The 23,984-nt window shown below is 38.1% G+C and overlaps 1 protein-coding gene across 2 annotated transcripts in view; it reads right to left on the bottom strand.

The window, feature by feature from the left end:
• Window positions 1–23,984, bottom strand: part of UNC5C (unc-5 netrin receptor C) — a 431,180-nt gene that overhangs the window by 194,075 nt on the left and 213,121 nt on the right. For both annotated transcript variants that reach the window (XM_070372113.1, XM_070372114.1), the window contains exon 2: window positions 2,763–2,984. In XM_070372113.1, coding sequence (XP_070228214.1) covers window positions 2,763–2,984 — 222 coding nt within the window. The remainder of the gene's footprint in view (window positions 1–2,762; window positions 2,985–23,984) is intronic.

Here is a 23,984-nt window from a genome sequence, read left to right as displayed (position 1 = left end):
GTGTTTGAAATCTTTACAAATAAATGGGCTGAAACAAATAAAACTCAATTCACTTGAGATTTTGAAGACATCTGGTGGAGCTATTTACTGAGTAATTAGACCAAGAGGTGTAATAGACCAATTCCCTGAAGGAAGAGACTATATAGCTGGATACCCAGTTATTTCTACAATCATCAGCTTACATGCAGTGAGCATATGACTTGCAAACTGACAATTATGTGGAGCTGCCACCTAATTTTCTAAGACCATTTGTGTTATATAAGTATATGTCTCACAAGCTTTTTCTTCTTTTTAAAGATGCCTCTTCTCAGGCTTCTCATGGTCTATGTTCAATCATCTAATAGCTCTTAATTGTTAGAGACACTGAACGAAGATTTCCTTCAAATGCTGGTCACTGCTTGCCCCTCATTAACCAACCTTTGGATACAAATACGAATTAATTACAATCGAATTTTGAAAACATGTATTCATTTTGTTACATAGAGATATTTATGAAAGAAAATTAAGATACTTAAATACTTCCACTTTTATCATATTTGTCACAATTTAGTTCGGAAATATTGATCAACAAAGTCTTAATTATTAAAATGTATGTCTTAATATTATTTAAAAAATCACAAATCTGGAAGGAATGTGAAAATTCAGATTGTTATTATCCCTACTGGAGAGCAAAAACTCTTGAACCACTGTAGAAATACATACATATTTTCTAGTTTGAAATAACTCTAGGGGTTTCTACAACTCTCTTAAGTTACCTATTGTGGAATAAGAAATTTCTATCAAGAAAGTTACCTTTATAGCCAATGTAAATCTTACAGTTTATTAAGGTCTACTCCATCCTCTCTTTGGCTTTAGTATTTTGCTATTAAGAATGATATTTACAAAGCAATAAAGTCAGGATTTTTAACAATGTAAGAGGCAAATATACTCTAATCAAGATCTACCCAGATGGGGGCTACACTCACTATTTTTCTTTGTGGAACCCACAATATCACTTTTCTCAGTCACTCTGAATTTAACTTCAGCAAAGAGCTACGTAATTAGGATTCATCTTCAGATGTAAGTTAAAGATACAAGTATTTTGAATCTACAGTGTTTACAAATTGTTTAAGAATATATAAGGGGAAACTATGCATGGGAAGAAACACAAGCTGGAATCAAGATTGCCGGGAGAAATATCAATAACCTCAGATATGCAGATGACACCACCCTTATGGCAGAAAGTGACAAGGAACTAAAAAGCCTCTTGATGAAAGTGAAAGAGGAGAGTGAAAAAGTTGGCTTAAAGCTCAACATTCAGAAAATGAAGATCATGGCATCTGGTCCCATCACGTCATGGGAAATAGATGGGGGGACAGTGTAAACAGTGTCAGACTTTATTTTTGGGGGCTCCAAAATCACTGCAGATGGTGACTGCAGCCGTGAAATTAAAAGACGCTTACTCCTTGGAAGGAAAGTTATGACCAACCTAGATAGCATATTCAAAAGCAGAGACATTACTTTGCCAACAAAGGTCCGTCTAGTCAAGGCTATGGTTTTTCCAGTGGTCATGTATGGATGTGAGAGTTGGACTGTGAAGAAGGCTGAGCACCGAAGAATTGATGCTTTTAAACTGTGGTGCTGGAGAAGACTCTTGAGAGTCCCTTAGACTGCATGGAGAACCAACCAGTCCTTTCTGAAGGAGATCAGCCCTGGGATTTCTTTGGAAGGACTGATGCTAAAGCTCAAACTCCAGTATTTTGGCCACCTCATGTGAAGAGTTGACTCATTGGAAAAGACTCTGATGCTGGGAGGGATTGGGGGCAAGAGGAGAAGGGGACGACAGAGGATGAGATGGCTGGATGGCATCACCGACTCGATGGACGTGAGTCTGAGTGAACTCCAGGAGTTGGTGATGGACAGGGAGGTCTGGCGTGCTGCGATTCATGGGGTCGCGAAGAGTCGGACACGACTGAGTGACTGAACTGAACTGAACTGATGCATGGGAATTAATACTTGACAATCATGTAAACAAGTACTGCTGCTGCTGCTGCTAGGAGCTTCAGTCCTGTCCAACTCTGTGTGACCCTATGGGCAGCAGTCCACCAGGCTCCTCTGTCCACGGGATTCTCCAGGCAAGAATACTGGAGTGGGTTGGTAAACAAGTACAATTTATCCTTAATTGAAAACATTCCTCAATTCCAGGATATTTAGGCCTGACAACCAGACTTGAAAACACAAGTGAAATTCAAAGGCATCTTTCACTAAGGTATTTACTTACCATGATTCAGTCTATTCATGCTCATTATTTATCTTCTTAAGTATAAAGTATAAGTGAAAGTCACTCAGTTGTGTCTGACTCTTTGTGACCCCATGGACTGTAGGCCACAGGTTCCTCTGTCTATGGAATTCTCCAGGCCAGAATAACAAAGTGGGTAGCCATTCCAGTCTCCAGGATATCTTCCCAAACCAGGGATCGAACCAAGGGCTCCCGCATTGCAGGCAGATTCTTTACCATCTGGACCACCAAGGAAGCCCTCTTAAGTATAAACCATACCTTAATTCTATGGGGTTCAACAGGAATCAAGTCAAGATTTATTCATCACATTTTACTTTGCAATACAGGGAATGATATCACCAAATCTTAACCAAACGGCCTTAGACTTTTTTACCAAAGGATAATCATTGTACTTTCAATTTCAATAACTGAAGGAACAATATGACAACACATCAAAGTAGTAAGTGAATCCTAAACAGCAGTGCAAATGCAATGGAAAACTCACCAGAAGTTTCATCTACTCTCTCATCTACTATGTGGTCCTTCTGATGAACCCATTCACTATTGCACTTGAAGTAGATCTGGGTGGCAGGGCTGGCTTTACAATACAGGTTCACAGGCTTATTCTTCACAATATAAGCTTCTTCAGGCTCAATAAGGAAATGTGGCAGAGGTTCAGGTGGGTCAGATGGAAAGGTTTCTGGGAGTTCATGAAAAAAGTCGTCATCTGGGAAAACAAGAAAATGAAAAATGTTTAGAACTTTGTAGCCATTTGCCTTTCACTTGCTATTTGTTCAAAATTAATAAAACTGTGGGCAATCATTAGTCATATCCATTTCACCTGCCTTCTTTAATCAAGGTATACAGAAGGCTTGCATGTACTTCAAGAGGCATCACACCTAAACAATAAGATGTTTAGGAATCATTTTCTAGGAACTTGCAATCAGCTGTGTCTAGCTTGAGTCGAACGGTATAGGAACATCAACCCTTCAACTGGGCATGTGCTAGTGTCCACTGGATGACATTTTGACATCTAAGGGCTGAAAACTCCACCCTCAGATCCTGCTAAGTGCCTTCATTTTTGAATAAACAAAGGCCTGAGCTGACTTACACCTGTGTAGAACAATTAACTGCACCTTTTTCCAGTCCCCTTTCCCTGAGCTCCCCACACTCCCCATGCCTTAGACAACCCTGCTTCTTTATTCTTTACTTCATAGATACCTCTAGATGGCGCTAGTGGGTGGTAAAGAACCCGCCTGCCAATGCAGGAGATGCTGGAGACAAAGGTTTGATCCTTGGGTCAGAAAGATCCCCTGGAGAAGGGCATGACAACCCACTCCAGTATTCTTGCCTGGGAAATCCCAAGGACAGAAGAGCCTGGTGGGCTACAGTCCATAGGGTCGCAAAGAGTTGGACACAACTGAAGCAACTTAGCATGCACGCATAAATACTCTGAACCCTTGCCTTTGGAGAGGTGGTTCTGAGACTTGCTCCTTGATACCTATACTTAGCTGCCCTTTTTCCTGAAAACCTAGGCAGCTCTGCATTTTGGCTTGCTGTATATTGGGCAAAACAAACCTGGCTTGATAACAATAATGATTCATAAATCATCTAATTAAGTAATTTGAGTGCCTGTTATTAAACAGGCAATATGTTAGGTCTAGTGACTAGTTGTTTAAGGATTTAGATGATTATTCTTATTTTTACACATGACAAAATACAATATCTAGGGTGATAATTATCTTGCCCTGAGAACACAAGTAATAAATTGCAGAACTGAGATCAAAACCGAGGTTTGTTTCTCTCACAAACTGTGATCTTCCCAACATAGCACTACCCCTCGCACTACACAGTGTTACCCTTGAGAGCTGACAAAACCAAGAGCAACTTCATAAGTAAAACTTATTTGAAAAGTATAAAGTGTGTGTGTGTGTGTGTGTATTCAATCGCTAAGTTGTACACCACTCCTTATGACCCCATAGACTGTAGCCAAGCTCCTCTGTCTATGGGATTATCCAGGCAAGAATACTGGAGTGGGTTGACATTTCCTCCTTCAGGGGATCCTCCTGATCCAGGGATCAAACCCATGTCTCCTGTGATGGCAGGTAGATTCTTTTCCACTTGAGCCATCTGGCTGTTAGGTAAGCCTTGAATCCTATGCAAGGAGCTTAAAAGAAATACTAGAAATATGAGTTAAAGATCTTTAAGTTCAGATTGAAGTCGGTCATTATTTTCAAAAGATGCCACTTCATGATATATTCATTCACTTAACCAAAAATATTTATTGAATTATTAATTTATAGTTATTATTTATAAATTATTATTGACTCAGAATTATTCTCAACACTGGAAATATACATGATAACATCAAGTCAACAAATAGTGTTAATATGAATAGTTCTGCAGTAAAACCTAGAGTTTAGAAATGCTGTTTAGTCTTATTTGGAAACTGTATCTCAAATACCATAAGTTATATGATTAGTCACACTTATTCTCATTAGAATATTAATAATATTAGAGTATTAACATGAAGAACAAAAGCCTCATTTTTTTATACACTGAAATTTATCAAACATATTGCTCCTCCCTTGCTGTTCCAATACCACTGAATAAACAAAACCCCAAGACCGTTACAAATACTTACACAATTTGAGGTATATTTTCCTTTAACTTGGTTTCTGCATGATTCCAAATAAAAAACAGAAACTAATAAAAGTGCCTTTAGAAACCCTATTATTATACTTCACAAAAGACAAAGGAATCTAATACACTACATTTCAGTTAGCCCTGATAATTTTCTTCTTATGAAGGATAGTGGAGAACAAAACTATTATTAACTTCCTACACTGACTAAGCACCCTAGGCTAATATGTAAGTTAAAACTCTGAGGCCAAAATTAAAAGTTTTTACAAGTTCTTTAAAAGTATGTATTGCCGTTGTTCAGTCGCTAGGTCATGTCCCACTCTTTACGACCCCATGAACTGCAGCATACCAGGCTTCCCTGTCCTTCACTATCTTCTTGCTACTGCTACTGCTAAGTCACTTCAGTCGTGTCTGACTCTGTGTGATCCCATAGACGGCAGCCCACCAGGCTCCCCCGTCCCTGGGATTCTCCAGGCAAGAACACTGGAGTGGGTTGCCATTTCCTTCTCCAATGCAGGAAAGTGAAAAGTGAAAGTGAAGTCGCTCAGTGGTGTCCGACTCTTAGCGACCCCATGGACTACAGCCTACCAGGCTCCTCCGTCCATGGGATTTTCCAGGCAAGAGTACTAGAGTGGGGTACCATTGCCTTCTCCGCACCATCTTCCTAGGTTTGCTCAAAAAAAAAAAGCACATATATTCAGCAGCAAATATTGATTATGGTGTTGGTAGTTAAACACTGATTGCTAAGACTTTATCGTGGAAGTCATTTCCTGGCTTATTCAGTTGTTTCCCTGGCTGAGGAGACAGCCATTGGTAAAGGGAACATTTGTCCACTAAGAAACTTGGCCTGGGACTTTTCCATCTGGGTCATGTGATCACAGTCAATTAGTAATGACATCTAGTCTCTACTAATTTGTTCTGCAGTCAAAACTGGCTTTACCTGCATCATAGACAAAACTAGCTTTCAAAACCACTCCACAATTATAAACGACTGACCCTGCAATGGAAACAACGTTTTCCGTCTCTAACTTGTTTTCTCACTTTACTTCCTTAATATACTTTCTTCTGACAGGGCATCATTTCTGGTTTTTCAATTGTTGGACATCAAGGACCCAGACTGTCAGCTTACTACAGAATAACCTCATTTCCATCAACTTCAGCTAATGTAGTCAATGTGCAGGAACACTCAAGAGTGCCTAAATAAACAGTTCAGAAAGGCAAAGGAACAGGGAACTGAGGTACTGACAGACCCATCAGCGCAAAGCTGATGTCTTGAAGGCCTTATTCCATTTTTTGTTGTTTTTCTCTTCTGAAGCACTTACTGGTACATGTAATGATGGACCATGCCAATAATCAATAAAGTGCCACAAAATATAAGACTCAAATTCTGTAAAATGTTACTGTTGTTTTCAATTATTACTCACAAAGGCAGAGGGTAACTCAAATTTTTAACTATTTGTGTACATTTATACTATAACATGTATATGTATTCCATAACAATATATTTATTCAAGTAAGCAAAATGTAAAAAAGCCTTTTTTTCAGTCATTGTTCTAGAAGATGAGACTTGCTCCTTTAGAAGGAATGATGATTGTAAGATACCAGGTGATTATATACCACCTTACCTTATTCAGTAATGTAGCAAACGTAGTTACATGTTTACATCCTACAGAAAGATAAGCTAAGCTAAGCTAAGTCACTTCAGTCGTCTCCAACTCTGCGACCCCATAGATGGCAGCCGACCAGGCTCCCCCTTCCCTGGGATTCTCCAGGCAAAGACACTAGAGTGGGTTGCCATTCCTTCTCCAATGCATGAAAGTGAAAAGTGAAAGTGAAGTCGCTCAGTCGTGTCCGACCCTCAGTGACCCCATGGACTTCAGCCTTCCAGGATCCTCCGTCCATGGGATTTTCCAGGCAAGAGTACTGGAGTGGGGTGCCATTGCCTTCTCCCACAGAAAGATAGAAAAGGATTAAGAATTGATTACCCTGCCTAGCCAATACATATATCTCTTCATTCTTCACTTCATCTCTGACTTCAGTCAAGTTCAAATGTGGATAAAATGATATGAGCTGCTTTAGTCATTTCAAAAAAAATTCATTTGATTATTTTGTTGCAAACCACTGGGAACCTTAATGGACTAGTCCAAGAAAAAGTCACACATATGCTTTCAAGGCAAACAGGGCTCTGTTAAGTGCAGGGAAAAAACAGTAATGATTTGATGCATTTAGAAAATGTATGAACAAACTAATTTTGAATTTCCTAAATTTTGAATTTTAAAACATAGATGATCACTACAAGGAAAGAGAAATAATTCTATGAGTCTGAGGCTTCATAAATTATTAATTTTTCAAGGTGTCTGTTAAATAACAATATCTAACTTTTTAAGAAATTATTTCTATCATTTAAAATGTTTTCATCATAACTCCAGTGTTTCTTTAATACATCATTCTAGTCTATGTATGAACCCATTCTTAAATTTAATCTAGAGAGATGCCTTAACCAATCACAGCATATTAGTTTATTAATATTTCTTGTGCTACAGATACAGTGTATTTAAGTCCATGCCCTAGATTAATTCACATCAGGCAATATGGCACATCACTTCTGGTACTTAATTCGGGTGTAAGAATGACATTTATAAAGGTAATTTTCAAGACCCTGAGTCAGTAAGATATACATAGTGAAACAGATAATACAAAGTACAACTGTACTGATTATCAGTGGGCTTGCTGTTGAGAAACCCTTTCTTTGATCATTTACAACAGATGGCCTGGGTACCATGCCCAACTGTGGAAAATGGCCCAGAAAACAGCTCTCCCACCATTAGGTTAAGCATGCTAAGAGAAAACTTTCTTTGCTCTAGACAAAAAATGGCAAGTGTCAGCATTGATTTCCAGATATAGTGGTATTACATAAATTGCCTTTTAATGAAATTTTATCTTCTATTTTTACTAGAGTAATTAAAAAAAAATCAAGCAAGTCAATTCTCTTCAATCAAGATTTCTAAAGAAAAATGGCTGAGTATTTAAATATCCAGTATGCTTACATCTATATGCATTTAACAAGGAAAAAGTGATCATCTCCAAATACCATGTGCAATAAGGAAAAAAATATCATCTGCAAGTGTTCACCTACAAATACCTTTTCATGAACATTTAGCTCTTCACACTATAAATTTGCTTCTCACATATGGAGAAATCTGCTTTCCAATTTTGGCAACCAGAGTTATCCAACTATTCCCAATTTTCAAAGCCAGAAATATATAACAAATTCTTAACACTAGTATGAAAGTTTTTTGAAGACAGGGTCTACTGTTTGTGTTGTTATTTTCCATAAGTCTAGCATAGTATCAGGCACTTACAGAAGGTCAACAAAAGGCTCACACTAATGTGACTTTGAGCATTCTTAACAGATCCACAAGGTATTTTAGAGTTTCAGTTCAGTTCAGTTCAGTTCAGTTTCTCAGTCATGTCTGACTCTTTGCGACCCCATGAATTGCAGCACACCAGGCCTCCCTGTCCATCACCAACTCCCGGGGTTCACTCAAACCCATGTCCATCGAGTCGGTGATGCCATCCAGCCATCTCTTCCCCTGTCATCCCCTTTTCTTCCTGCCCTCAGTCCCTCCCAGCGTCTGGATCTTTTCCAATGAATCAACTCTTCGCATGAGGTGGCCAGAGTACTGGAATTTCAACTTTAGCATCAGTCCTTCCAAAGAACACCCAGGACTGATCTCCTTTAGAATGGACTGGTTGGATCTCCTTGCAGTCCAAGGGACTCTCAGGAGTCTTCTCTTTACAGTGCCTCAAATTCATTTACAAATATAAGGCGTCATAAAAATAGTAAAATCTACAGACTGGATTGGCTATCAAATTTGTGTGGCCCAGTGCAGAATGACAATTTGGGGATCCCTTGTATAAAAATGTATTAAGACTTCAGAGACGCTTACAGCAGGGTATTAAACAAAGCATAGGTGCTGTGTGAGAGCACAGGTCACAGACCATGAAGGTGGCCCTCTCTATAAACATCGTTTAGTTGAGTGTTTCACATCATGTGAAGTCTGAGAATTAAAATTAGATATACTTAGTGGATATCCACTTTAGAACTTATCTGGTATTTCCCAGCTTCTTATAGTGATCAGATTTTTTCTAGAAGAAAACATGGCTTTTCAGACTGAGAAACTCAGCTGCCGATCAATTCTCTAAGCAAGTGTGTCTGCAGTGGTGTTCAAGGGGAAGTGTGTGATTGTATCTGTTGCTGGCTTTCCCTTCGATGGACTTCAGTGCCCATCCAAAGGCCTGATCCAAAACAAATAAAATTCCTGCCACACCAAGGTTAACATTCTTAGGGCACTAGAGGTACGTGAGAATAATAAACAAGGTTTGAGATTCTACCTTGAACTGGTAGGCTGTTTACTGAGATCATTTCCTAGCATGCAATTCATTTTACTGCACAAATAAGCCAGCTTTTTGATAGTAGTATTAAGGTCATGCTGCAAAAGTTGAAGCTATAAAAGAACAATTTGATTTTTCTGCCAGCTAGAGCAGTGAGTGCATCCTCTTACCACTTTATTTCTTAATATAAATATCCAAAGCGCCTCCTGAAGTCTTCAGGGAGATAATGGGAACTCGATTTGTGAATAGCAACTTCAGACTGTGAAGCTATTTCTGACAACGCACTACAGTTATCCTAAGTCATTATATATAAAGGCACATTCCAGATGCTGATACTGTCCACATTACACTATTTGGACAAATTGACTTGATTAAATAGCTAAATAATTTTTCTACATGTAGTTCATTCAAATGAACAAAGAAAAATTTCCAAATTTGGTTTTATTCTGTTTGTTGAGTTCAGTATTAACTTAAAGATACACTGCCTTTTTGATTCAGATTTAACATTATTTTTCATTTTACCCTCCCTAACACATGATATAATTTTCCACTTTCTACCATTATTCAACAATGATATTAACAGTTTCATTTCAAGATCAGGTAAATCTCAGTATTCCTTTTCTGTTATCTCATATAGCCTTTTGTATTTTCATTTATATACAAGAAGAGAAAGCTTTGCACCATTATTATTTTTATAGACTTTCATTCCACCTAATTTTTGACAGGAAAATATTATGCTACGAACATCAATCTAGGAAGCTGTAGGTTTCTGGTTTTATTGCTATATATTAAGCTTTAATTTTCATGAACTTAATACATAAGTTTCTATATTTCTAAATCATAAGACTTAAGCTATTACTGCTTATATCATAAAATATAGGACTATTATCTCTTTGTCTGAGACCTGGAGCATAGTCTTTTGAAATGGAATTTACTTCCAAATGATTCAAGAGCAATTTAAAATGAATGACTGCAAAGCTAATTTTATCTGCATTTGGCTGCCCATCCATCAGAGAAATAATTCATGATATATTACAACAAAAGGCAACTGGAATTAACTATTTGAATGAGACTTCAGCTTATTTTTAATATTTTGATTAAAATATCCTTTGAAAGACAAAGACTATGGCTTATATTACAAGTAACATATTAATGGATACATCATTTAAATTTAAGTAGTGGAATATATAATGCCTTAAGTGTATTGGACAATTTGAAAGTACTGCATGATTTCTAACTCTAAAAGAAAAAACTTTTTTTTCTACGTTTAAGGAAATAATTTCCAAATAATCCCCATACATTATTAATAGTGACATGAAGTCAGCATGCTATTTGACATGCACTTAGCTGTGAAAGAGAGGCACCTCCTTCTGCCCCCGTTTAAGCCTTTATTATTTCTGACTTTTGCTAACATAAAATCCTAAGTGTTTTCCTGCCTACAGTCTCTACTTTGTCATGTGTTCTATACACCATCTTAGAAAAGTTTGTTTCCTTCTTCAAATAATTTAATCAATGCAATGTAAAGCATGATGGTAAGTTTCTTTTTGCTTATCACATTAACTAAAATATACTGAATGATTGATGAGGTTTTGAGGAAATGTGTATTTGCACATACTGGCTATAGTGTAAATTGGTATCACAGTAGAGAGTATTTGAAAATACAAATAAAAACTAAATCTATGTATACACCCAAATAGGTTATCCCACTTCTTCGAATCCCTGTTTCAGACATAAGGGCATCAGAATATAAATGTATACAAAGATGTTCACTGCAGCATTGTTTATTTAAACAAATAAATGATACATTGCAACAAAATACAGCTGAAATTAACTATTTAAATGAGTCTGAGAACAACTTCACAACAAACTAAGGAATGATCAGATAATTATTAATGATATATCCATCCAGGAGAACACTATTTCATCAATAAAAATAAGGAGGCAAATTTGTATGTATTAAATTAAAAGGGTATCCATTATTCACTAGGCAAATAAAACAAGATTTCAGCCAATCTGTATAGAGTGATGCAACTCTTGTTAAAGAAGACAGAAAAGAAGGAATGAAAGGAGAGAGGGCAGAAAGAGCAGTGTGTGTGTGTGTGTGTGTGTGTGTGTGTAGATGGCTGCATTAATAAATCACAAGAAAAAGTGTAAGGCAAAGCCTAGAAGCCAAAGCTCAAAAATATTAACAGTAAATACTCCTTGGGGAGAAGAATCAGAGAGCTTTAGGGGGAATTTTTTCCCTCTATTTGGAGTGGATTTTTCACATGCTAGATTACGGAGGATTTCTATTTTTTAATGTGTTTTTGAGTTTGTATTTAAATTAAGAAAAGGGGAAATTAGATAATTCCACGTGCAACCTACAGCTTCTGCCTAGAATAACCAGTATCGGTTTCTTCACTACATTAAACCTTCCCAAATCAATGCTACTGACTCCATAAAGCCTTACGTGATGTCTTCACTAACACCTGTGTTCAAAGATAACATTACTTATAGCTATACAGTATTTATTGCATCCTGACTAGTCATATCTCATTTTTCTCTTATAGTCTATTGTCCTAATTTCTTCATCTGTGTGATCTCTGACTTTAAGATAGTTTACTATATTTCTCAAAATTTGCTCAAAAAATATTTGTGGATTATCTTCTCTATACTAGGGCTGTCCTAGCTGCTATAGTCAAGCTGCACTTTATCTCTCAATGAAATCTTTTTTTCTTATAAAATGAGATAGTGAAATAAAAGATACTAAGTTTACGATAATCTGAATTTATAATAAAAATTGGCCAATTAGTCTGGTTATGTAAATAACATGTTTATAATTCATTAATACTGACTTTCACTTTAATGTGCTTATTAATTTTAGGATGTCAGAAAGGTTTGCTAACACAATTAGAAACTTAATGGGCTTCCCTGGTGGTTCAGATGGCAAAGAATCCTCCTGCAATGCAGGAGACCCAAGTTTGATCCCTGGGTTGGGAATGGCTACCCACTCCAGTATTCTGGCCTGGAGAATTCCATGGGCAGAGAAGCCTGGCGGGCTATAGTCCCTGGGTTACAAAGAGTTGGACACGACAGAGCGATTAACACACAACAACACGTAAAGATTTATATAGTGAATTAAGAAAAAGTTCTACCCCTCCCCCCCATGATAAGTTCTACTGCGTTCTTACTCTCCATTAATAGTTAAGAGTTATAAATCCTGTTCTATTATTTTGAACTTCAGGAATCTAATGAATAAAGCAAGATCGCTCAGAAAAATATTATAGAAACTAAACAATTATCAATAGATAAATAAGACAACATAAATCTTAAGTTAATCCTTATATTTTAACTAAAATAATGACTTATAGTTTAAAAGAATCCAATAAAGATTTGAAAATTTAACATTATATTCATAATAGCACATATTTATTTCATTCCTGTTAAACTCTTTAGTGACAGTCTATTTTACAAGTCAAGATGCCAAGAATACACTCCCCAATTATTCAATCAAACACTAGTCTAGGTGTTGCTGTGAAGATATTTTCTGGATGTGATTAAGCCCCAAATTAGCTTCCTTGAGTAAGAGAAATTATCCTAGATAAAAAGTGTGTTCTTGATTCCATCCATTGAGAGCCAAATAAGCAGCACTAAGACTTCACTAGCAACACCTAGGTTACTATTTGATTGAACAAGGGGACTGCAGCCTAGCCAGGCTGACACATAAAGCTGGCCATTACACTTCCCACACTTTATCACCATCTCATGTCATAACTCCTACTCATTCTTCAGGTATAAAACACCCCTTCTTTGGAAGGCCACCCTGCTTCAAATATTCGACATAACCCCCTGATATCACCTATCACCACCCATTGCTCTCTACTCTTCTTCTTGTTTATAGTTCTTCCTCACTAGAAGGCAAGTTCAAGGGTTAGGAAGAGTTTTTATCTTATTCATTTCTGCATTACTGACATGTAGTCCAGTGCCTGTCAAGAACTTCAGCTTTTTTTTTCCTTCTCATTTGAACTGTTCCTAAAGAAGTTCTATAAGACAGAAATATATAGGAATTACATGAGAAATCCTTGCACAAAATATAACAGAAGTATACATATTTGAAAGGTGGTTCTTTAGTGTTTATAAGTACACATCCAGTTCCTGTATAAAAAAATATGTCTATCCTCTAAGCAACTGTAAATATCATATATCATGAGGTGTGCATAGCTTTGGACTAAATACATCCCCTCACTAATCAAAGTTGAATTTATAACATTTTGTGAGTGGGAAATAACATGCTACATCTGATTATAGTCTCTCTGCAACTCCTTGGCCTCAGTTAACACTTGACTTCATTGCACCGCTCCCTCCTCTCTGGGGGACTGTGCATTAGCCCTGGATTGCTTCCCACCCTACCTCTGTGACCTTTCTCTTCGTTCTTTCCTGCTTGAATACAGAGAGATACTTTCTAAGGTTCCCTCCTTTAGTCTCTCCCTTGGGCATCTCATCCACAACTCTGGCTACAATTATCAGATCATGTCACACATACAACCTTCTGCTCCACCCCCTCTGCTTCTTAAAACCCTTCAATGCCTTTGCATTGACTGAGAATGAAATCAGATTCTTTAACAAGGCTGACAAGGACCCGCCTGATCTGACTGCTGCCAGTCTCTATGTCTGCTTTCCAAGCCTCCTGTCCTTTCCTTGTCATGCTCGAGACAGGCAGACTGGTGTTTATATCTCTGAACACACCAAACTCAGTCCCACTTGAGGTCATCTGCACTTGCTCTTCCTTTCTCTAGGAAAGATCTTTTACTTCCTTCTTGCCACTTAGGATTCAGCTCAAAATGTCTCCTGGGCAAAGACGGATTCTTGACTACCCAATCTCTATTTGATTTTTTTTTATTGTTACCAAGTCCAAGCTTGAATTGCTTGCCATACAACAGACCAATGAATCAAGAGATCAGTTGTTAGTGCAAGAAATAGTGACTTTATTTGGAAAGAAGCCACCCAAGAAGATAGTGGACTTGTGTTCCAAACAACCATCTTGCCTGAGTTAGAATTCAGGTATGGGAGGCTAACACATAGCCTCTGGAAGGTAAATATTAATTACTTCCTTCCTGCAGTTGTCCACAGTTAGGCCTGGTCAGGATGTTTCCTGTGAGATAAACAAAGGTATTTTAGCTTAATGCTCCTTATCTGGAAGGATGAAGAGTTCCTGGAAATGGGCCGTTATGTATAATTATGCTTATAGGCAACCTCCCTTTAGTGATGAACTTTTAATAGAATACAAATATTTTTCCTTGTTTCATTATCTCCTATCACTATCTCAAATTAGTTTACCAAGTTAGTTGCTTATTTTCTTTGCCCTTCCCACAGAACCCAAGCTTTATGAGGTCAGAAGTTTCATTCTCTAACCTCAGCATCAACATTAAATTTAAGCTAAGTCGCTTCAGTCGTGTCCGACTCTTTGTGACCCCATGGACTGTAGCCAGCCAGGCTCCTCCGTCCACGGGATTCTCCAGGCAAGAATACTGGAGTGGGTTGCCATGCCCTTCTCCAGGGAACATTAAACTTACCTTCCGTCTAAAACTAACTTCTTCTTTTGACTCAACCCCTTATTTCTGACTGTAATAGCCTCAAGTGAAGAGCCTGATGTCCCATTTCTCCATTGAGTTGAACTCATCTATATGGATAAATAAGAGAAAGTCACTCGGCAGTGTGCAACTTTTTGTGGCTTAATGGACTACACAGTCCATGGAATTTTCCAGGCCAGAATACTGGAGTGGGTAGCTGTTCCCTTCTCCAGGGGATCTTCCCAAACCAGGGATTAAACCCAGGTCTCCTGTATTGCAGGCAGATTCTTTACCAACTGAGCCATAACAGAAGCCCAAGAATATTGAAGTGGGTAGCCTATCCCTTCTCCAGTGGATCTTCCCGTTGCAAGAATCGAACTGGGGTCTCTGGCATTGGAGACATTCTTTACCAGCTGAGCTACCACGGAAGCCCCATCTACATGCATAGTACATAAAATCAGCTCTAAATTTTCTCACTCACCATCAACCCTTATTCCCCTTTGCATCACCAGAACTCAAGTTGAGGTCCTACCATTTTCCTGAAATAACTACAAGACCCTTGTTACTGATTTGGCTTGCTCATGAACTTTTCTTTCTCAATACCTTGTATGCTAAGCATACTAAGTCACTTCAGTCGTGTCTGACTCTGTGCAACCCCATAGACGGCAGCCCATCAGGATCCACTGTCCCTGGGATTCTCCAGGCAAGAACACTGGAGTGGGTTGCCATTTCCTTCTCCGATGCATGAAAGTGAAAAGTGAAAGTGAAGTCACTCAGTCGTGTCCAACTCTTAGCGACCCCATGGACTGTAGCCTTCCAGGCTCCTCTGTCCCTGGGATTTTCCAGGCAAGAGTACTGGAGTGGGGTGCCATTGCCTTCTCTGAATACCTTCTATTCCACATCATTATATTAGCATTTCTAAACAGAATATGAAATAATAACAGATTTTGCTGGAAACTTTCATTATTCAGCAAAACATGACCCCCAATAAGCTGAATTTACCTCATATTACCACCTTTCAGCTTAGTTAGGGAAAACATGGTGTGTGATGCTTGTGGTTACAGAGAAGTAATTTGTTGCATAATTCAATACCTACATAAAATTTGAGAGCTGGCCTATTTTCCAGAAGAGGAAATGGAGGCCCAACTACTTTGAGTGACTTGCCTGAGATTGCACAGCTATTAAATGGAAGAAACGACCTCCCAGGCTAATATTGAAATTTCATGGCTCTGATACATATTTTTTGATTATGTAAACTCCATGGCACTGCTTCAATCCCCTCTTCTAATTAAGTTTACTTGCTGTCTTATTTTTGAGTTACTTCATGCCTATGGCTTATTAATGCTGTTATTTTATTTTTTCTTAATTACAAAGTTACAATACTTAACAGATTTTAGTTGACAAAATTCTATAATAAACAAATAACAAAACGGGAAAGTCACTCCTAAGCTCCATCCCACTCCCTGGACCTACCTACTATTGACACTAGTGTGTTTTATTCAGAATACTTCTCTGTGCATTTACTTTGGCAGGTGTGTGTGTGTGTGTGTGTGTGTGTGTGTGTGCGTGTGTGTGTGTAAATGTATGTGGATACATGCCAGCATGCTCAGTTGCTTCTGTCACGTCCAACTCTTTGTGAACATATGGACTGTAGCCCGCCAGGCCCCTCTGTCCATGGGACAAGAATACTGGAGTAGGTTGCCATGCCCTCCATCAGGGGATCTTCCTGACTCAGGGACTGAATCTGTGTCTCCTGTGTCTCCTGTATTACAGGCAGATTCTTTACCCACTGAGCCATCTGGGAAGACTCATATGGATGCATATATGGCATTAAAAATACAAGTGGGATCATGCAGTACATGTTGCCTACTAAGTTTAGTATAACCTGACAGCCAATGTAAAAAAAAGAAAAAAAATGCAATTTAAGGCTTTGGTGGTATTTGCATGACACTAAACTTTCTGCAGATGTTGTACAACAAAAACAAACAAGCATCACAATCTTTGTTAATGTCATTATTATCTTCAGCTTTGATATTTGAATTTTAGATCTGTATCTGTCTTTTTCAAAATCATAGTTTACACGTGGCATGTGATTCAAAGTCATATTTCATAAATTCTGCTTACTAAGTGAGGGTACTGATCATACACCAATATATCCACTTTTTATCTTTTTTGATGGAGCAAGTGACATTCTTTCAAAATTTACTGCTTAAAATATAATATATCCATTATACCAAAGAAGATGGTAAGGGTAGGAATCACCTCCAGCAAGATAAAGTGTTGGTTAATTTTTCTCATTTCACCTCTCCTGCCACTGGAAATCAAAACACTTGACACTAGGTCACAAAATTATTAAACCTTAAAGGAGCAACACTTCCTTCTCCATGTGAGACCTCACTTCTCCTTGACACTTTACTCCTGAAATCCCTTTAGGCTCCTGGCCTTTTCTCCCTGCCTTTAACTCCCGTAACTAATTAAATTTGGACAAGTCTTTGGTGAAAATAGTTTTCCTTCAAAGTTATTCATTCAAAGTTCCCCTTAAGGCATTCTTTGTCACTTTAGCCCAGCCTGATATCTTTACACAAAGTTGAAAGAGGTGAGCTATTTTTATAAAATAAGAAATCTTTCAAAACCTAAATATAACTTGATGTTTCAGAGAAAGACTGTATTTTGATATATGACAAATGCCTCATTTCTAGACATTTACAAGTAAACAAAAAGTTCCAAATACTCTGGTCTTACTTTAAGACAAACTTTAAAAACTGTATTATTATACTTAGAAGTAGTTTACTGAGGGTCAATAATTAAATTCATCAATAAAAACAGAAAAAAGATTAACCACGGTATAGTTGAACTTATTTTCAATTTCCAATAAGTTTGTTTTGGAAATCATACTGGACTGCAGAATTAAGCAGCATTTTTTTAAATTTTTATTTTATTTACCTTTACAATATTGTATTGGTTTGTTATCTATTTAGAAGACAAAGTGAAGATCAAATAAAAAAAGAGATTAAGACTGGGAACATGGCACTGCTCAATTATTTTCTCTGCTGAAATAAAATTAAAACTTGCCAAGTTGTGAATCACTTTAAATCTATTCCTGTGTTTTATAAATAAGCAGAAAATATTACTTTAATTTTGTTTTACAATATAGAGATCAAGCATGTACCATCCATTGTTGATACAGGCTACTCAGTTCGAGGGCAAAAGACTGAATGTGATTTAACGACGGGCTCTACCATCACTTCCTTAAAGCCAGAGACTTTCCAAGAAGAGGTGAAGGAAGTTTTCTTCATGAAACCATTTCCTACATTATTTAATAACATTACATTGCTGTCTCCATTTTTAGCTACCCTGTGTCATGTGACTTTTTATAGTGAAGTCGTTATATTTTCCATAGACAAAAACCTAGGTTTTGAAAGTTTGAGCATGTTTCCTAAGACTATCCAACCCTTTAACGGAAGAGCTAGGAAAGGAATGCAGGTACTTCCAGCTTAATAAGTCTGAGTGCTGTGTAAGTGGTGCTGCCTCCCACAGTGTGAAACTTACAACTTAGCAAATCAATGTCCATAATTCTCTTATAGCACTACTCTTAGAAACAATATAGATACAATAAAAGGATAATAAGCACTTATAAAGAACTTACAAATTCTGGACACCCCCTAAGTACTTTGGATTTATTGCCTCACTTAATTCGCACAACAGCACCATGGATAATGTAGTTATCTCTCCTGTAAAGATGGAAAAACAAAGGCACAGAAAAGCCAATTAACTCACCCAAGATTCACACAACTCATAAGTGGCAGAAATTTTCTTTAACTGACAGTGTATAGTCTTAGAGAATCACCTGATGAATAATCAGCTCTGTGGAGTTTCTCCAGCAAATACCAACATCTATTTATTAGTTACGGGTCAAAATGAGATATACAGATGCTAATTTTTTCAATACATAATTTTATAATACTTATCTGCTACATATCACATATCATAATGATATGTTCTTATTGTTTTATTATTTGGTTTACTTTCTAACTTATTCAAATCTACTTATTTTTTTATACTTCTATATTTAACTGCTTTAAATTACCTGTAAAAGCTGTTATGAACTATAAAGGAAAAAGATAGCAAATCGTTATCCACAACGCTGACAGGAACAGAGAAACAGGGCAGTATCGAATATGTGTAAGAAATTTGAAAGTTGTTTACCCTATAGAATAAGATATGAGCACTGTTAAAATGATTGTGAAATAAGTAACAGTAAGCTAAGACAATTTGTAAAAAGATTATAAAGAAAATATTCTAAGACATGTAGTGCAACTCAAATGCAAAATTCCACAGCTTTTAGCTATTATTCTTGAGCCAGAAATCTTAACTTGCATTCTCCCCATCTACGAAGGGCCTCTCCAGAATATATATAATATAAATAACGACTATGAACTAATGTTAACTGAGGCAGAGGAGGGAGATTTGTAAAAAGGCAGAGGCATCGAAAACAGAGCTCTTATTTTATTACAGGAGGTAGATTTCCTTTAACGGTATCCATTTTCCTTTTACCAAGGCCTCTGTTTTATCAAATCTCCAAAAGAGAAATAGGAGTTGACAATCTTTACAAATATAAAGGATGCAAACGATTTGTGGAGAGGAGGAATAACCAGGTTTCCTCACACTAAGGAGGTATTTTTTATCAGAAATGCACTCATGCCTAGAAAATCTAGGTCTTTGAGCACATGTGGTTATTTTCAGAAAGTCATACCCTTTCTGTCTTCCACTTCAGTAAACTCAGGGAGTGAAAAGCCATTCTGTGAACGCAGCTAGTTCATTGACATTAGAGGCATATCATTTTCCCAAAGTTTGAGAGAGCAATGGATTGATTTCAGGGTTCACAGTGGGGCAGGGTAAGATAGCACGGCTCACAGGGCTTTCGGAAACAATATAAATTCATAGACCTATTTCAAGGTTTCAGGAAGATGTGATAAAGTACTGGATTGGGTTACACGTTTCCTCCAGCAGGGACTATTTTATCCACTCCTCCTAGATAAGTCAGGCTGATTTGTTGTTTTCATGCTCTGTTTTTCTTCAAATCTACTTAAATAAGCAGGTTGATTTCAGGGCAGACCCTCCCCCTAACTCCCTCTTCCTCTGTACGGGTTCAACTCAAGTTCTTGTGAAATCATTATCCTTCTCATCCCTTCCAGACAGACTGCTGCAAAAAGTGAAGCAGAAAGTCAACAAAAACTGAACTAGAATAAAATGTGGTTATCAAGGTTGTGCCGCTCTGTGCAAATGTGGATGCAGAATCATGCAGTATTTATGAAGATGTCTCCTATGCAGGGCAGCTGTGGGCGATTCGAATGTCTGTGCCTCTTTCAAACACACACAAATCCCTCAGGCTAATGTGCCACTTCACTTCCACCAAAATCAGAACCACATCCAAACCAAAGCAAATCAAGTCCTTTCAATGGTTAGGATAGGAGGGAAACAAGGAAGCTATCTGAACTTGTTTCTGTTGACATCATTGAAAATACTACAGGGACAGTTTTCACTTGTATGATCTGTCAAGGAAAATCAAGCTATCTTTTTCCATAAATTGGGAAATCAGGTTGAATCCTACTAAACCAAAGACTCAAAAAATATTCTCATGATTCCCATTATCAATTTACCCATTTACAACTTGTGACTCTTCAGTATCTCAGAATACCATGTTGTAGGTCTAAAAACACCCCTACTGTTAATTACCTACAAACCTGAATCTTCACAGGAATGGCTGAATGAATGACAGAAAATGTGCAAGACACATTGGACTCAGTGTCAGAAGACTTACATCGCCAAGACATTGATCCCTTCTGAACCTTAGTTTCATCACCTGTTAATGGAAGATATTATAGTGAAAACATGTAGTTTTTCTTTGCTCATCTTCCGTTTCCTCTTGTTTTGTGACAGAAATGTCTCCTACACTCTCAGGCTATACAGGACTCCTCCAGCCAATCAGAGCATTCTGGTCCTATGACCACAATTACTGGTGTGAGGTGAGCATGTAACCCAAGATAGTACCATCAAAATGAAATACGGGATTTTGTTGTCCTGGAAACAAAATGGTTCCTGAAAGGACTGGGTGTTAGTGACCATCTTGATGTGAGATAGAAAGAGCCAGCTTGAATGGAGCCAACACAGAGAAAGGCAGAGCAGAGAGCTGTAGAGAGAATATGTTGAGATTATCACTCAGGTCAGTGGACTTGATTGCCACTGAAGTTAGATGGGTCTATTCTGGGATTTTTTTTTTTAATGTGAAACACTAAATTCATTTTTTTTCTTTTGACTTAGACTTGTTTGATTTGATCTTCTTTTACTTGCATCCTAAAAATTCCTCACTGTTACAGTGTGAAGGCTGAGCTATATAATGATATACTGATATGAATAACGTTTTTGGAAAGTTTTTATTTGTTTAAAAGCTACAATCCTTGGTTTTATAAAATACATTTGCATTTTTGTTCAATTAACTGTATAAACTTTTTAAAAAGTTTCTATGCCATGGGACTTTACCAGGGCTTGACAATATTAGGAATAAGAAAGAAAACTAACCTAAGGGTTAATAGGCAAGTAGGGACACAAACAAGTGTTAAATAATTATAGGATACTGTTAAAACGGTAAAAACCATGGACAATATAATATGTAGAACTACTGCAGATGGTGACTGCAGCCATGAAATTAAAAGACGCTTACTCCTTGGAAGAAAATTTATGACCAACCTAGATAGCATATTGAAAAGCAGAGACATTTTGCCCACAAAGGTCCGTCTAGTCAAGGCTATGGTTTTTCCAATGGTCATGGATGTGAGAGTTGGATTGTGAAGAAAGCTGAGCGCTGAAGAATTGATGCTTTTGAACTGTGGTGCTGGAGAAGACTCTTGACAGTCCCTTGGACTGCAAGGAGATCCAACCAGTCCATTCTGAAGGAGATCAGCCCTGGGATTTCTTTGGAAGGAATGATGCTAAAGCTGAAACTCCAGTACTTTGGCCACCTCATGCGAAGAGTTGACTCACTGGAAAAGACTCTGATGCTGGGAGGGATTGGGGGCAGGAGGAGAAGGGGATGACAGAGGATGAGATGGCTGGATGGCATCACCAACTCAATGGACATGAGTCTGAGTGAACTCCAGGAGTTGGTGATGGACAGGGAGGCCTGGCGTGCTGCGATTTATGGGGTTACAAAGAGTTGGACACGACTGAGTGACTGAACTGAACTGACTGACTGTATTACACAACTCTAGGGGACACCATTCACACAACAGCTTCTGTAAGTGTCATCCCCTGGAGTCATGGGCTTCCCGGGTGGTGCTCGTGGTAAAGAATTTGTCCACCGACGCAGGAGATGAAGGAGAAGCAAGTTTGATCCCTGGGTGGGGAAGATCCCCTGGAGTAGGAAATGGCAACCCACTCCAGTATTCTTGCCTGGAAAATCCCATGGACAGAGGAGCCTGGCAGGCTAAAGTCCATGGTGCTGCAAAGAGTCGGACACGACTCAGTGACTTGTGTTGTGTTGTGTGTTACTGGAGTCATACATGGAAACCAAACTCAACTACACCTCTCTCGGCTGGTAGGCTGAGCCAGCTAAACACTTGCACTATCAACTATTTTCAATTTCTATAATGGTTCTTGGCGGTCTCATTTTTTAAATGAACTGATTATTGCCCGCTATATTTGCGTTTTTAAGAGTTTTTAAGGAGAGCTTCTAGCAGACAGCTGGCACCACAGGTTTACCATTACACAGACCAGACACAAATCTCACTGGTCTTCCTTGGCTGTGCTATCATTTGTTAGTGATCAGCTGCCAGAAGCACCACTAAATCAAGCATCTGCAAACATTAAATGTCGCATTTCAGGAGTACAGAGGTCTTTGGGCAGTGGGAGATTCATTGAACATCAGATTAATTATTTGGCAAAACAAGTGGAGCTTTTATGACTCAAAGGTCATTTACAACAACATACTTTCACACTGTTGCCTCAGCGATAATACTTCATTTTAAGTGGCAAAATCAAACTGTAAGTAAATTAGTACCCAAATTAATCCAACAGCTGTGTGTTTTGATAGTGATTAATATGCACTGTATAAAAGAGGCTTTGCTTCTCTCTTGTTCTCAGTCACAAAAGAGAGAGAGAAAAGTTCTTTGATATAATGCCTCTTCTGAAGCAATGCCAAGGTAGTTCATTGTTTAGTTACCAGAAAAAAAAAAAAATACACTGAGAGCTTCAGGGCAATGCTGCTGCTTTTCTTTTCTGGTGGAATAACAGCCACAGTTCCCCTTGAAACCCTAGGTGAGCTTGCCTGACGCCTCACTCCTGGAGTCAAACCGAGACTAGAGCACCTCTAGTTTACAGAGAAAAACAGCTCCAGCCCTTGGGCTTGGGTGGACTGCTTTTCTTAGATGGGACATCTTACTCTTTTGGAGGAAGAAATTGCAACCCAGCATTTAAACCATGCTGGTCAAAATTTACCTTTGGATAAAATATCGAGATGACAAATCCGTATACATTCACATATGTGTTTATCAACATGGTAAGACTGGCCACTAGCTTGGCTGCATGTTCAGAATTACCTATTTCCATCATCCATTCCTAGTCCAATTTGCTGCCATCTTACCCAGAATGTGAAATTTTCTAAAGTGTCCTCTTGTCTGCATGCTGCAAAATACCATTGGTTTGGAGGCTGAAAGGTCTGACTCTCAGCTGCGCTAGCAAAATACAATTGTGCTCACTTGGCTTGTACTAATATCTGCTGTTAAGAGGTGTGGTTGCTTTCAAGAGCTATAATCCATTACTGACATGGGGGTGCACATAATTTGACTCTTGGTATGATTCCATACATGGTACAGTGAGGTAGTTTCAAATACATCTATAAAGTGTTTTGACTTTTAATTCCCCAGGCTGATTGATATATTATTCCTATTGACACTATAATTATATTTGCAGCTTTGGTGTAGCTGCTAAAAGTCTTAGAGCCAAATTTGTGGTGAAGTGAAAGTTGTTCAGTCGTGTCCAGCTCTTTGTGACCCCATGGACTATACAGTCCATGTAATTCTCCAGGCCAGAATACTGGAATGGTTAGCCTTTCCCTTCTCCAAGGGATCTTCCCAACCCAGGGA

Source organism: Bos mutus, chromosome 6 (genome assembly GCF_027580195.1).
Source record: "Bos mutus isolate GX-2022 chromosome 6, NWIPB_WYAK_1.1, whole genome shotgun sequence".
Lineage (NCBI taxonomy): Eukaryota > Metazoa > Chordata > Mammalia > Artiodactyla > Bovidae > Bos > Bos mutus.
The sequence above is the reverse complement of the archived record's forward strand: the minus strand, read 5'-3'. Positions and strand labels throughout refer to the sequence as shown.